Consider the following 15782-nt stretch of genomic DNA (forward strand, 5'->3'; position numbering starts at 1 on the left):
GGTCCTCACTCCAATGGCGAGCGATGGCATCAGACACTGGCTTGCTGTGTGACCTGGACAGGAAACAGAACTGAGGGACCTTCCTGTTCCAAGGCCCAGTGAACAGATCCACCTGCCGATAACCCTGGAGGTGGAAGATCCAATTTGCCACCCCTTGGGGTCCAGAGACCATTTGTAGGGTGAGAAAGAACAATTCAAGTCTGGCCGTTATCGTATTCTCCTTTCTGCCTAGATACGTGGCCTTGCGCACCATCCATTGGTAGAGGATCCACGACCAAACCTGGACTGCTTCCCAACACAGAAGGCAGAAGACTGTGCCTACCTGCTTGACGACATACCACATTGTCATTTGGTAGTCTGCATCACAGTTTGGTTGGACAGCCAATCTCAGAGCCCACAGAGCATACCTGATTGCCCAGAGCTCCAGAAAGTCGATTTGACAACTATTCCCGGATAGACCAAAGACCTTGGGTGCTGAGCCCATCTGCATGAGCTCCCCAATCCAGGGCAGATGCATCTGTAGTTAGGACAATTTGAACCAGAGGTCACTGGAAGGGAACCCCCCTCCCCATTTTAGATTGGAATTGTCCCACCAGCAGGACAAGGAGTCCTGAAGGGACATGGTGACTCAGATGCTGTCCCAAAGTTCCTGAGTGGCTTGGTGCCACTCGGACTGTTGAATCCACTGGGCTCTTCGCATATGTAAAGCATGCCATGGGAGTGACATGTACTGTTGCGGCTATATGACCCAACAACCTTAACATGTGCCAGGCTGAGACCTGCTAACTCACTTGAATCACTGCCACAATGATCATCAAGGTGATGATCCTCGAGCGTGGCAGTAAGGCCTTGGTCTGAGCCATGTCTAGCAGGACTCCAGTGAAGCCCAATTGTGGTAACTAGCTGATATGGGACTTTGGGTTGACGACAAACCCTACTGACTCCAGCACCCGGATGGTCAAGGGCATGGACTCCTCAGTCCCTAACAGAGATGCTCTTGACCTGCCAATCATCCACTTATAGGAAAATATGGCATTTTGTTAAGGTGCACGAGGCTGACACTAACCCAAACGGCAACACACATATTGGAAGTACTGATTTCCCACCACGAATTGGGGATACTTCTGGTGATCGTGGAAGATCTTGATGTGGGTATATGCATCTTTTAGATGCAGGGAGCATAGCCAGTATCCTTTTTGCAACAGGGGGAATCAAGGTGCCCAGGAAACCCTCTTGAACTTTTCCTTCTAGAGAAATTTTTTCAAGGCCCTTAGATCTAAGATGGGATGAATTCCTCCTGTTTTCTTTGGAATCAGGAAGTCCCCACCTTCTTTCCCCTAGTGGGACAGGTTCAACTACCCTGGCCATTAAGAGGGAATAGAGCTCCGTAAGAAGTACTTCCTAATGCACTACCGGTCCTCGATAAGGACTTAGGGAGGGCAATTTGGAGAGGTATGCAAAAGTTTCAGTTTGTATCCTTCCTTGATGATGGTAGGACCCACTGGTCAGAGGTTACAAGGGGCAACTTGTTTGCATAGAACCAGGGGATCCAACGTCTTGGGTCCAGTAGACAGGGCTATATTCCCTACAATCCAGTCAAAACCCCATCCTGGGAGTTGACTGCTGTTGCTGATGGGGATTGAAGTGGTGGAGGATAGTATTTCCTCGGAAGGAAGAAAGGCCTCCTCCAGCCCGGTCTCAAAATCCTCCTAGCAGAAGATGGTGAGCCCTAAGTGCTAGTGGTGGGCTGCTGTAATGTCACATGGTGTTCATGCATTTGAGCCACTGCCTCCTTCACTCTATCTTTGAAGAGATTATCTCTGGTGCACAGCCCATCAGCAAGTATGTCCTGAACTTCTTGCCTGAGATCAGATGCCCACAGCCATATGAATCTGCAGGCGCTAATTCCAGCTGCAGAGACCCTTGATGCCATTTTGAAAACACTGTAGGTCACTCGGCCATCCCCTGCACCTGCTTCAGAATGTCCTGCATATGCTGGCTCATGTAGAGCTAATAGGCCGCTATGCAGGCAATGAGCATGGCGCCTTGAAACACCTTCCTCCCAAGAGCATCTAAGGCCCTCTGATCCTTCACCGGGGGCACTGAGGAATGGGTCAGAGTGAGCTTGGCCTTCTTGAGAGTGGATTCAATAACCACAGACTGGTGCGGTAGCTGACGCTTGTCAAATCCAAGAGTCTTTAGGACGAGATAATCCACAGCCACCTTCCTATTGACAGAAGGAAATGAGAGGGGCTGTTCCCACATCAACAGTAACTCCACAAGGATCTTGTGCACTGGGACTTCCACGATCTCCTTGGGAGGCTCCACAAACCAAATGTCATCCAGCATTTTGTGCCAGGTATCCTCTTCCATTTGCAACTGAAATGTGATGGCCTCCACCTTCTCCCTGACAAATCCTGTAAAGGAGAAGGTTTTCGAAGACTTCCTTCTGTTAGCGGGAGGAGATAGTTCCAAAGGGAGACCCTCCAATGCATTATCCCCCCCAAGGGTCATAGGGGCCCTCATCCTCCCTGCCCAACCGCAGGGATGGAGCCCTGGGTGCTCAGCCTCTGGCCAGTTGTATGGGTACCGGCTCTGCTGGCCGTGGTAGCTCAGGCCCCAGTGCAGTCTCCGGACAAGCTTCTTCCTCTGAGGAGCCATGAGCCAACACTGGATTGGTCTGTGGCACCACTTATGCTCCTCCAGGTATCAGTGCCATCCCAGGAACTGACAGCGGCTGTAAGGCACCGGAGGAGCACATGCAGAGTTTCAAACAGCAGCTGAATCAGGGATGGTGCCGCAACACCCACACTCCACGGCCATCCGTATATCTGCCTTTCCAACTCTTCAAAGATCGCTGATGCCAATACCGACTGGGACCCAGGAGGTGTGACATCCTCTTCAGAACTGAGAGGAGCACCGGTGGCAGGCACTAGAACCAGTGGAGACTGTCACGAACCTTAGGCATTACTGGAGGATTGGTGCTCCTTGCCATAGGGACAACACCCGGCACCGTGCATAGATGGGGACAGATGCTTCTTCGGCTCTCCTTGATGCTTGGATCAGTCCTTCCTCAGTGCCAAGGTCAAAGATGACGAACCCGATGCCTTCGACCTGGGGGAGGCAGATGATGATCCATCTTCGGTGTCCCTGACAGCCAGACACACCGACTGCTCCACTTATGTCGATGCCTCACTGTCCATTGGTGCAGCTCCATGGCTCCTCAATGCCAATGCCCCAGGCAGAGGACATCATTCATGGGGATCCATGAGTGACAGTCCTTGAGCACCGAGGGCAAGGCTTAAAACTGGACATGGACATGTGGGCACAAAATTAAAGGGATGACTACAGTGGTGACCAACAATGATACAATAACAGTTCCCCATTTACCTGTTCCACCCCATTCCTGACTTTATAAATTTCTGTCATATCGCCTCAGTCATCTCTTCTCCATGCCGAAGAACCCTAACCTCTTTTGCCTTTCTTCATCACTGAGCTATTCCATCCCCTCCCATGTATGTTTTCCTTCGCTGTACCTTTTCTACTTCCGCTATATCCTTCTTACATGGGGCAACCAAAGCTGCACACAGTACTCAAGATGTAGTCACACCGCGGATTGATAGAGGCACTATGAGATTCTCGGTTTCTGCCCATATCATTCCTAACATTCTATTTGCTTTCACGACTGCCACCGCAGATGGAGCAGAGGATTTCTATGGATTGCACACAATGACTAAGATCTTTTTCCTGGGTAGTGACTTAACATGGAGTACAGCGTTGTGTACCTGTGGTTGGGATTATTTTTCCCTCCCTGCATTAAATTTGCATTTGTCAGTCTCCTAATCTTACAAGGTCTTTCTGCAGATCCTTACAATCTGCTGTGAATAAATTGTGTCATCTGCAAATCTGAATCACCTCACTTGTTGCTCCCCTTTTCCAAATCATTTATCAGTGTATTGCAGGTCCCACTACAAACCCTTGGGGCACTCCACTATTCACCCTTCTCCATTTGGAAAACTATTTAGTCCTACTGTTTCCTGTCTCTTAACCCATTATCAATTCACAATAGGACATTTCCTCCTATCCCATGGCCTTTGAATTTTCTGAATCTCATTGGGGACATATCAAATGCCTTCTGAAAATCCAGATATACTATCAACCAGCTTTCCCTTAGCCACATGTTAAAATAACACCTTCAAAAAAAATCCAGTAGTTTGGTAAAGGCAAGATTTCCTATTAAGTGATGTCTAGCCATATGACCAGTAATTTCTACCATTTTGCCCTACACTTTTAGGCTCATTGGAGTCCTTAGTGGAAACTAGTAGGAAAACCTATATGCCCTTTTCTGAATCTGTACATAACTCTGACATCTAAACAAAGCCTTTAAACGTGAAATAGAGTTGCCATTAGCTGAACATGCAAGAGAACTTTAAAAGAGGTATCAACTGACATGTACACCAGTCTAAATTCCATTTATTGACTAATGCACAGATTCTCAGGTTTGTGCCCAAATCAGCGCCCTATGTATGAGGAGGAAACAATAAAAAGTTGGGTTTGGTTTACACCTTTGTATCTCGCTTTCTTCTTAACATCCACTCACCCATTCCTGGTTTATTAAGGCCATCTGTTTCTCATGCTCTCGTTCCTTCTCTCGCTCCTGGCGTTGTTTCTCTTCTCGTACCATCTCAAGCTCCATACGACGCTGTTCCAGGTGCATCCGTTCCAGCTCCAACAGCACAGCTACATCCAGTTCTCGCGGCAGCGAATTCACCCTCCGCTCTGACTCACAGGGTCCATACACCTCGCACTGCTCTAGGACATTGTTGGCGTCAGCTGGAGAACACAACTCTCCAGAGTGTTTATCATCTATGACTGGCTCATCCTCTTGGTCTCTAGCAATTAATAGCATCATCAATGCTTCCTTCTCCATGGATTTTGTTTCCAGCCCTCTGGAGCTGCACAGTTCTTGCAGCTGTAACACTGTAAACGTATGGTAGTCTGGTGGCATCTTTTTCTATTAAGACCCTTATTCGACCCAAAAATCAGTACTAACAAATCAAACGGAATATCCCTTCCAGCCCCGTCTTGCTGAGCTGTAAGCAAAGTTCAGGTTTTACTGTAGAACTTGTACCAACACACCAACATGTCACTTTCATTCCTGGTTTCTAAGGCCACACAACCAGCCTTTGCCTTCAGATGTCTGTACTGTCAGATTTCTCACTCTTACTCTGTCCTTCACACAACCTTCTAAATATACTCTTGAAACTCAATCCATACTGCCTGTCGCAGCTGCAGACTCTCAGGGTATTCTTATTCCCCTTCTTGAATAATGCCATCCAGAAAAATTCACTCCTCAGAGCAAACACTGAAATGGTACTGTTGTAAATCAGCTTAGTTTTCAGTTTCTGGTTCACCACTAGGTCTCAACTTGTGAGAAAACACAAGAGAACCAAACAAGGAACCCAGGAACAGGTGTAAACCCCCCCCCCCCCCCCCACAAGGTTTTACACAAGGTTTTATCGCTCCATAAGATGCACCTGACCATAAGACGCACCTAGGATTTAGAGCAGGAAAATTAAAAAAAAAAGTGCTAAACCGGCTCTGTTTGTCTTATGGAGCAAATTAGGGAAGGGCATAAAATTTTTTTTTGTCCCCATTTCGTTTTTGGGTCTGGGAGGGCCATTTCTGTCCACTCCCCGGATCAGAAAACGTATTCTCTTTGTTGGAAAACCAAAAAAAAACCCCAAAAACCCCATCCCAACTCTTTGAATTTAATTAACTACAACCCCCCACCCCCCAAGACCTGCCAAAAATCCCTGGTGGTCCAGCGGGGGTCCTAGAGCAATCTTCCTGCACTTGGGCCGTCGGCTGCCAGTAATCAAAATGGCGCCGATAGCCTTTGCCCTTACTATGTCACAGGGGCTACCGGTGCCATTGGTCAGCCCCTGTCACATGGTAGGAGCACAAGATGGCGCCGACTGTCCATTGCTCCTACCATGTGACAGGGGCCGCCCAATGGCACCGGTAGCCCCTGTGAATACTGGCAGCCGACGGCCCTAGTGCAGGAAGATTGCTCTAGGACCCCCGCTGGATTACCAGGGACTTTTGGCAGGTCTTTGGGGGGGGGTCTGTAGTTAGTTTTTGGTTTTTTTACATTCGCTCCATAAGATGCAGACATTTTCCCCCCACTTTTGGGGAAAAAAAAAGTGTCTTATGGAGCGAAAAATACAGTAACTGGTAACTAAAAAGGAAGCTTCCCTGCCAATTTTTGTTCCTGGAATACCACAGATCAGTCCAGACAAGTGGGTTTTACATCCCTACCATCAGATGGAGGCAGAGAATAAAACATTTTCAGGCACTGCTACATAACCGAGTGCCACCTGCAGTCCCTCAGTATTGACCTGAACCCAAGCCAAGTAGAGCCACAAGTTCAAAAGCAATAAACAATGCCCCCTACCAGGAAACCTCAGATAGTGAAATGGCACAGGCTGCCACAATGCTAGTAACCTTTACACTTGAACCTGACCGGGACTGGGTTTTGAGATTATTTTTCAAACACCGCACCGAAGACTTCCTACGTTTAAAAGTGAGAATTTACCCTGATGTAACTAAACAAACGCAGAAGAGGAGACGGCACTTTCTCTTCTGTTCAGACCTATAGGGGCTTCGTTTGTCCTGAAATATCCCTGTAAATGTAATGTAAAATATAAGGGCCATACGTACGTTTTCTTTTCTCCTCCTCAGCTAACGTTTTTCCTATGTGATAAAGTAATTCTGCAGTCTAATGGGATTTGAACCCTTACATTGTGTCCTATTACGTAAGATATACTCTGCCTTTCCTTATTCCCATTGGGATTTTTTTTCTTTATTAAAAATGCTGCTAATTGGATCCTATATTGTGGACTTGTAGAACTGAAGATGTATGTATTTTTCCACTTTAAATGTATGGATATGCCTCTTTGTTCTTCTCTCTTTTTCTGATGAAAGATTTTCTTGGAAATTTGAAGTAAATTTATATAAAGAATTAAAAAAATAAATAAAGCAATTACAAAGTAATGCCTTTCACACATATAAAGGTCCAAACAAGAGACTGGTTTGGGGGGGGGGGGGGGGAGGGAGGGGGAAGAGTAGGAAAACCCAGAGGAGTAAATAAAAGAAAAACTATAAAACTATTGCCACATTGGTACAGAAAAGGCTTTAGCATAAGATCCATTCTAAATATAAAACCTAGACCCTAAGTAATGGGCACATTCCCAGCATTTACATGGAGGCTCCTGTCGGACAGTAAGGAAGGCTTTTCACCTAGCTTGACTGGCCTTGGCCAAACTGGGGTACAGTTTAACAAAAGCACCAAGAAAGCTGACAGTCGTATCCTGAAAGTAATTTTCCATTAAGCAGCCCAGATTGCTTTCACGTAGAAAGAAAGCAAAGTTGCCCTCTCAATTTCAAAATTGGAAGTTTCCACAAAAGGTCTACAGTTTCCCAAATCAGCACAAGATTGAGGCGATCCCCGCTGACCAGTTCGGGGCTTGTAAGGAAAGAAGAAAGCCTGGTTAAAAGCTGGGAACTGGGAAGATTAGTTAACCTTAGATTTAAGATGTATAAAGCAGGTTTCCACATCCTCCACTGGACAGGAAACCTCACTCTCATATAACGGAGGCATTTTCTGCCAGAGTTTCCTGTACATTTTTGCCCAAAGTCCGGAGAGTCCCAGAGTGAGGACCGCGCTGATGATCATGAGCTAAGGAGTCCACCTTCTCAACCTTGTGCGAGTGCTCCAGGAGCGACCGGGACAGATGTGCCACAACAGCTGGTTTAGCTGGAGTTGTAAAGCCCCAAAATAGAGAGGGTTCACTCTCTGAACAGGCTGGGATATTAGGAATGCCTCAGAGGCTTGCTTTTCTTCATCGCCAGTTGCCCCAAGGGGACTCATCCACAAAGCAGAAGAAGAAACGGCACCGGTTGCCGCCTCTGTGCCAGCATCTATGGCAAACTCACCTCCCAGCAGCGCAGCTCCAGCATCACCGGAGGCTGTGAGACTGTCGGGCGGGCTGAGTGTTACGTCTCCAGAAGAAAGTTCAGCTCCTCTCTTCTTTTCCAACAGGGCTCGAAGCCCACAAACTAAGCGTGGTCAATGCTAACTCCGGGATGGCACGCTGATCCAGGAGAGGATAAACCTTTATCCTTCCTTAGGTGGTATAGTGAAGCAAAAAAGAACAAGAAACAGAGGAACAGCAGGACAGTGCGTCTGGTTATGCCGCCATCTTGACTCTGCCCCCCCGTGACCTGCTTTTTTTTTTTTTTTTTTATGTCCACCACACACTGAGCTGAGGATTTTAAAGTATTGTCTACTATGATGCCCAGATCCTTTTCTTGCATGGTAACTCCTACCTGTGTAACTACACTGGAGTTTACTTTTTCCCCCAATGTGCAACACCTTGCACTTGTCCACATTAAATTTCATCTGCCATTTGGATGCCCAATCTTCCAGTCTTGCAAGGTCCTCCTGCAATGTATCACAATCCGCTTGTGATTTAACAACTCAGAATAATGTTATGCTGTCTGCAAACCTGAACACGTCACTCACTGTTCCCTCTTCCAGGTCATATAACACCCTGCCCACGGCCCTCCGTCTAGAACCTGTCAATTTAAAAAAGGGCTCAAAACCTGGCTCTTCACATTAGCATATCCAGATGTTGACCAAACTTAGCTTGCACTCTAACCCCTCAGCCCACTCTCTCTCCCCTCCTATCTGCCTCTCCTCTTTCTCCCCTATTTTTCCCTCCTAAATACTGTGTTATAAGTTCCTCTCCTCCACTCTAAGCTTATCCTTCCCTGTCTCTCCCTCCCCCTCCCTGTCACTGCCATCAATGGTCTGGTACCTACCAGGCCACCTGGTCATATATTGTCTATGCTTAATTTATATTCTTCGAATGTTCCTATCAAATTTCTCTCTTTCCCTGTCCTTCCTACTGCTGTCCTCTCTCCTCCTTCATCGCTGCTCCCCCCTTCCCCATCCCTGTTTATTGTATTTCTCTCTCTCGTTATTTTGTTACAATGTAAACCGGCAGGATGTCCCGACCAATGTCGGTGTATAAAAAGCAACACATAAAATATATTAAAAAGCACTGGTCCCAGTACAGATCCCTGAGGCACTCACCCATTTGCCTCTCTCCACTGAGAATTAATCCTACTCTGTTTCCTGTCCTTTAATCAGTTTGCAATACACAATAGGACATCACCTCCTATCCCATGTCTTTTTAGTTTTCAGCAGTCTCTCATGAGGAACTTTGTCAGACGCCTTCTGAAAATCCAAATACACTTCATCCACCAGCTCACCATTATCCACGTTTATTAAACGCCTTAAAAAAATTCTTAGTTTGGTGAGGCAAGATCTCCCTTGCATGAATCCATGCTGCCGTGTCTCATTAAATCATGTTTTGCTATTTCTTCTTTAGAATATTTGCCACAATGTTTCCTGGCCTTGAAGTCAGGCTCACCAGTCTATAGTTTTCCAGATCACCCCTGGAGTCCTTTTTAAAGATTGGAGTTAACATTGGCCATTCGCAGGTCCAATGCACGATTTTATAATATGTTACCAGTTACTAGTAACAGAGCTGCAATGTTGTTTTATTAGCACTCGGGGATGTACAGCATCTGGTCTCCAGGTTATCTGCTACTCTTTAGTTTGTCAATCTGCCCAATTACATCTTCCAGCATTCACCCTGATTTGTTTCACTTCTGGATCATCACTACTGAATACATTTTTCAGTGCGGGTTTCTCCCAAATATCCTTTTCAGTAAACACCAAAGCAAAGAATTAATTTAGTTGTTCAGAAATGGCCTAATCTTCCCTAAGTGCCCCTTTAACCCCTCGGTCGTCTAATAGTCCAACCTCCTCACAGGCTTCCTGCTTTGCATATATTTTTTAAAAATATTTATGAGTTCCTGACTCTATGGCCAACTTCTTTTCAAATTATTTTTTTTAACCATCCTGCTCAATGTGATAAATAAAATAAGATATTTAGATTTTTATATTCCGCTTTTTGCACTTTTTTCTTCATCACATCAAAGCGGATTGCATTCAGGTACTGTAAGTATTTCCCTATCCCCAGAGGTCTCACAACCTAACGGCGGGAGAGCCAGCCAGCGCCCACTCTCCTGTGCGCGTGATTCAGGAGGGCACAATATGCAAATGAGGGCCCGCGGTAAAAGGAGGCGCTAGGGACACTAGCGCGTCCCTAGCGCCTCCTTTCTGACAGGAGCGGCGGCTGTCAGCGGGTTTAACAGCCGATGCTCAATTTTACCGGCGTCAGTTCTCGAGCCCGCTGACAGCCACGGGTTTTGGAAAACGGACGCCGGCATAATTGAGCGTCCGTCTTCCGACCCGCCGGCCGATTTTAATTTTTTTTTTTTTTAATTTTGGGACCTCCGACAATATCGCTATGACATTAAGTCGGAGTGTGTACAGAAAAGCAGTTTTTTCTGCTTTTCTGTACACTTTCCCGGTGCCGGCAGGCGTTAATTTCTGAAAGTAAAATGTGGGGCTTGGCTGCACATTTTACTTTCTGAATCGCGTGGGAATAACTAATAGGACCATCATCGTGCATTTGCATGTTGCGGGCGCTATTAGTTGTTGCGGGGGGGGGGGGGGGAAGAGAGGGTTGGCCATGTGTTTTCAACACGCTATTACCCTTTACTGTATAAAGGGTAAAAATAGCGCGTCAAAAACGTGCAGCCAAACGCAAGCTAACAGTGCGCTCTGCACTGTACTGGCCTGTAAGTTTGTACCTCAGGCAATGGAGGGTAAAGTGACCTGCCCAAGGTCACAAGGAGAGACAGTGGGATTTGAACGCTGGTCTCCTGGTTCGTAGCCCCCTGCTCTAACCACCAGGCTACTCCTCCAATGCTTATGCTTTTTCCTATTTTCTACAAATGCACCCTTTTTCCAATTTTTGGAAGAATTATTTTGGCTAAAAGCCTCTTTTGCCTCACCTTGTCGGCACTTGTTTTACCTTCCTTCCACTATTTTTTAACGCATGCAAGACATCTGGGCTTCCAAGATGGCATTGTTAAAAAATGATTGTGGAATACCGTGTAGAGGAGAAGATTGCTATACAAAGAAGAATGCATATAATGAATACCTGTCAATAGACCTTCATAACAGGTGCTAACAGCCTGAACACGATGGCTACTTAATCATTGGCCTAGTCAATCATGATATGGTACATTTTTTACTTGCAAATAAAACTTCTGGTGAGATGGTTTTGAGCTCATCTCGTCAAGAGAGCTGCATCATTGCCAGAATTCTTGTATGTGTGAAAGGACACGCCTTTGCATTGCATTTTTAAGCAATGACCACACCTGATGTAATCTTAACCTTCGTAGCTGCACCTTTCAGTTTTATTCTGTTTTCCTCATTTTATCAGCTTCTCCCTTTTGAAACTTTAATGCTGGAGCTGTAGATTTGCTTAACGTTCTCCCTCCCATCATTACATCAAATTTGATAACACTATGATCACTACTGCCGAGTGGCCCCTTGCACCAAATCCTGCAGGGCCAGTAAGAGTTAGTTCTACAATGGCATCCCCCTCCTTAACCAACTGCTCAAGGAAGCAATCATTTGTTTCATCTAGAAACTTGGAATTTGCACTCAAAGACTCTACTGTGCATTTAGTCTCTTGCAGGATCTTTATCCTGTTGGACTATGTCATCCCCCACATTCATCCACCCTATCACTGCAATATAAATGTTTACCCTGGTATAGCACTGCTCTATTAGCTATCCTCTTTCCATCAGGTCTCCTACCAATTATATCAACCTCTTCATTCAGTGCTAAACACTAAGTCTCATCTAACTGTTTAAACTTCTGGCATACAGACATTTCAAACTATGTTTTCTGTTTGTATTAATGTGCTTATCAGTTGACAGTGGTAATTTGGAATTGTTTTAACTCAGGCGCTTATGGGCACTTTGGCTACTTTTGCTTTTATTGGAAGCAATCAGGATGCCCTAACTCCTTATTTCAGTGTCCTTTGAAGATCCCTCTCTCCAAACCATGCACTTCTGAGCAACTGTTGGCTTTTCCCCACACTCTAGTTTCGAAGCTGCTCTATCACCTTTTTGAAAGCACCATCGGCCTAGTTCCACCCTGGTTAAGGCGGAGCCCATCCTTCCAGAATAGGCTCCTCCTTCCCCAAAATGTCATCCAGTTCCTAACATAACTGGAGCCCTCTTCCCTGCACCATTGTCTCATCCACGCATTAAGATTCCAGAGCTCTGCCTGCTCTGGGATCCTGCATGTAGAACAAAGTTAATGCAATCTTATAAGGGTTCATTTAGAGCTGGACTATGAACAACGTTTTGTTTCGTCAGGCACCTGAGAAAGCAGATTTAAAATCCTGGCCTGGACATTGAAATCCTGGCCTGGACATTGAAATTGTACTGGTCCCGCTTATCAAGAGTGGGAGCAGAGAGGAGGCTGGAAACTACAGGCAGGTTAGCCTCACCTCTGTGATGAGAAAAGTAATGGAGACTCTGCTGAAGGAAAGGACAATGAACCATCTACAATCCAGTGAGTTGCTCAATCCGAGACAACATGGATTCACCAGGGGAAGGCCCTGTCAGATGAATCTGATTGATTTTTTTGATTGGGTGATTAGATAGGATCAGGGAAGAGCACTTGATGTGGTTTACTTGGATTTTAGTAAAGCTTTTGATACAGACCCACATAGAAGACTAATAAAATGAGAAGCTTGGGAGAGAGCACCAAGGTGGTGGTGGTGTGTATTAGACAGCGTGTGATGGTAAATGAACCTTCTCTGAAGAGAGCACGATGTTAAACAGAGTGCCACATGGATCGGTATTGGGACTGGTTCTGTGCAATGACTTTTACAAAGATATTTGCAGATGATACTATTTGCAGAGTTAGTAGAGACCTGCAACAGAGTAGACACACCGGAAGGAGTAGAGAGAATGAGATGTGATTTAAGGAAGCTTGAAGAGTGGTCAAACATATGGCAGCTGGGATTCAGTGCCAAGAAGTGCAGAGTCCTGCATCTGAGGTGCGGTAATCCAAAAGAGCTGTATATGATGGGGGGGTGAAAGGCTGTTGTGCACAGAGCAGGAGAGGGACCTTGGGGTGATAGTGTCTGGCAATCTGAAGATAGTGAAGCAATGAGACAAGGCGATAGCAAAAGCCAGAAGAATGCTGGGCTGCACAGAGAAAGGAATAACTTGGAAGAAAAAGGAGGTGATGATCCCCTTGTACAGGTCCTTGGTGAGGCCTCACCTGGAGTACTGTGTTCAGTTCTGGAGACCGAATCTCAAAAGGGTCAGAGACAGGATGGAGGTGGTCCAGAGAACGGCAACCAAAATGGTGGGGGCTCTCCATCAAATGACTTATGAGGAGAGGCTGAAGGAGCTAAATATGTACAGCCTGGAGGAGAGGAGGTGCAGGGGAGATAGGATACAGACCTTCAGATACCTGAAAGGTTTTAATGATGCACAATTAACAAACCCTTTCTGTTGGAAAGACATCAATAGAACTAGAGGGTCATGAAATGTGCTGCGGCAGTCAAAAAAAAAGCTAACAATTTTAGGAATTGTTAGGAAGGGAATGGTGAATAAAACAGAAAATGTCACAATGCCTCTGTATCGCTCCATGGTGAGACCGCACCTTGAATACTGTGTGCAGTTCTGGCCGCCGCATCTCAAAAAAGATATAATTGCGATGGAGAAGGTACAGAGAAAGGCGAGCAAAATGATAAAGGGGATGGAACAGCTTCCCTATGAGGAAAGACTAAAGAGGTTAGGGTTGTTCAGCTTGGAGAAGAGACAGCTGAGTGGGGATAGGATAGATGAGGGAACTAGAATGGGTAAACGTGAACTGGTTATTTACACTTTCGCATAATAGAAGGACTAGGGGGCATTCCATGAAGTTTGCATGTAGCACATTTAAAACTAATCTGAGAAATTCTTTTCCACTCAACGCACAATTAAACTCCTGAATTTGTTGACAAAGGATGTGGTTAGTGCAGTTAGTGTAGCTGGGTTTAAAAAAAAAGAGGTTTGGATAAGTTCTTAGAGATGTCCATTTCCTGCTATTAATCAAGTTGACTTGGAAAATAGCCACTGCTATTACTAGCATCAGTAGCATGGGATATTCTTAGTTTTTGGGTACTTGCCAGGTACTTGTAGCCTGGATTGGCCACTGCTGGAAACAGAATGCTGGGCTTGATGGACTCTTGGCCAGACTCAGTATGGCAATTTCTTATGTTCTTATGAAACTCCAGCGAGGACGACTCAGAACCAATGTCAGGAAATATTTATTCACAGAAAGGGTGGTGGATGCCTGGAATGCCCTTCCAGAGGAGGTGGTGAAGACAAAAACTGTAAAAGATTTCAAAGAGGCATGGGATAAACACTATGGATCCCTTAAGGCCAGAGGATGGGAATGAAGAAAAGAGTGCATGGGGGTAACTTGATGGTGTGGTTACTACCCTTAACCAATAAGCCTTTATGCTGTTGATGCAACTCCATTATTGCTCTTTGCTTCAAACGCAGAGGGAAAAGAGAAAAAGGGGAATCAGATTCAGACAGCAACCAACAAGGACACTGAACTGCACAATCTGGGAAGGTAATAATTATAAAGGTGGCTTGATGGCCAGTAGCTACTACCATAAGCTTGCTGGGCAGACTGGATGGACCATTTGGTCCTTTTCTGTCGTTTATATGACTCTATTAGCTCACAGAAGACATAAGGGATGCAAGTGAAGCCTCAGATTAGCAAAAGGAATTAGCAAAGCACAAGTTGCCCATATTAAAAGAAAGGTCTGGTTTTCAGAAATTTTCAGGCTCAGAGTTCACGGAACCTAAAGACTTCACCACCTCCTCTAGAAGAAACATCTGTAATGCTCTGAAAGGCGCACGGTGCTTACCGTGCAGTCTCCAGGCTCCCTAGTGAGAACCCGGAACACCCAGGGCTGGGAAGCACGCAAAGTGCGGCAGCGGAGGACGCGCATCCCCTGGGAGGAATCTCCCAACCTAAGGCGGCAGCGGCCAACCCTGGGCTTCCGGGCGACCCACAAGGCATGCGCACGAGCTACATTTGCATACAATGGGGGGTGGGGGGAGGCGCAGCGCGTGTCTGCCCTGCAAACTCCTGGCGGCGGCGGCGCGAGCTTCCCTTCCCTTCCACGTTTCACCGAGCGGAAGCCTCACCCTGGCCGAAGTCTCGCCGAACAGGGGCCTGCTATCCAGCCCGGCCGTGCCGTACGTCCTGGCCGCGTACTCGTCCATCCTTGGCCGGCTCTCGCAGGGAAGTGGCGCATCCCCCGGCTCTCGGCGCCAGGGCGCACCCTCCCCCACCCCACCTGAGCCTGAAAGCGAATCACAGCGCCCCGAGCCGCGCCCAGGGACCACGCCCCGAGGAGCCGCTTGGCGCCGCCGGGCGCCCGGCGGAGCCGTGCCCGGCTGCGCATGCGCCGCGGCCACTTCCGCCCGCGGCCCCCCCCCCCCCCCTGACGTCACGCGCCACGCTGCTCCCAGGGCCGAGGGACCGCGTTCTATCTCCGGGCTCCGCGAGATGCGAGGAGCAGCAACGAAAGCGACCTCAAGGGCTCCTCACCACAAGTCCTCAAGGGCTATAAGCAGGAGTGCATCAGGATATTTGTACAAAGTGATGCACATGGGGAAAAATAACCCTGAGGCTGTTAGGGTAGCCAGGATTCAAAAAGATTTGGACAAGGTCCTGGAGGAGAAGTCTATAAACTGTTATTAAT

The 15782-nt window shown here is 46.8% G+C and overlaps 1 protein-coding gene across 2 annotated transcripts in view; it reads right to left on the reverse strand.

Annotated features, from left to right (window-relative positions):
* Positions 1-15498, reverse strand: part of TMEM243 (transmembrane protein 243) — a 31482-nt gene extending 15984 nt beyond the window's left edge. The window contains exon 1 of one of the 2 annotated variants that reach the window (XM_029615220.1): positions 15223-15498. In XM_029615220.1, the coding sequence (XP_029471080.1) occupies positions 15223-15300 (78 nt within the window). In that variant the 5' untranslated portion in view covers positions 15301-15498. Of the gene's footprint in view, positions 1-14939; positions 15039-15222 lie in introns of those variants that run through there. The other variant, XM_029615219.1, reaches the window with a different exon arrangement.
* Between the last annotated feature and the right edge of the window lie 284 nt (positions 15499-15782).

The sequence above is a fragment of the Rhinatrema bivittatum genome, chromosome 9 (assembly GCF_901001135.1).
Source record: "Rhinatrema bivittatum chromosome 9, aRhiBiv1.1, whole genome shotgun sequence".
Lineage (NCBI taxonomy): Eukaryota > Metazoa > Chordata > Amphibia > Gymnophiona > Rhinatrematidae > Rhinatrema > Rhinatrema bivittatum.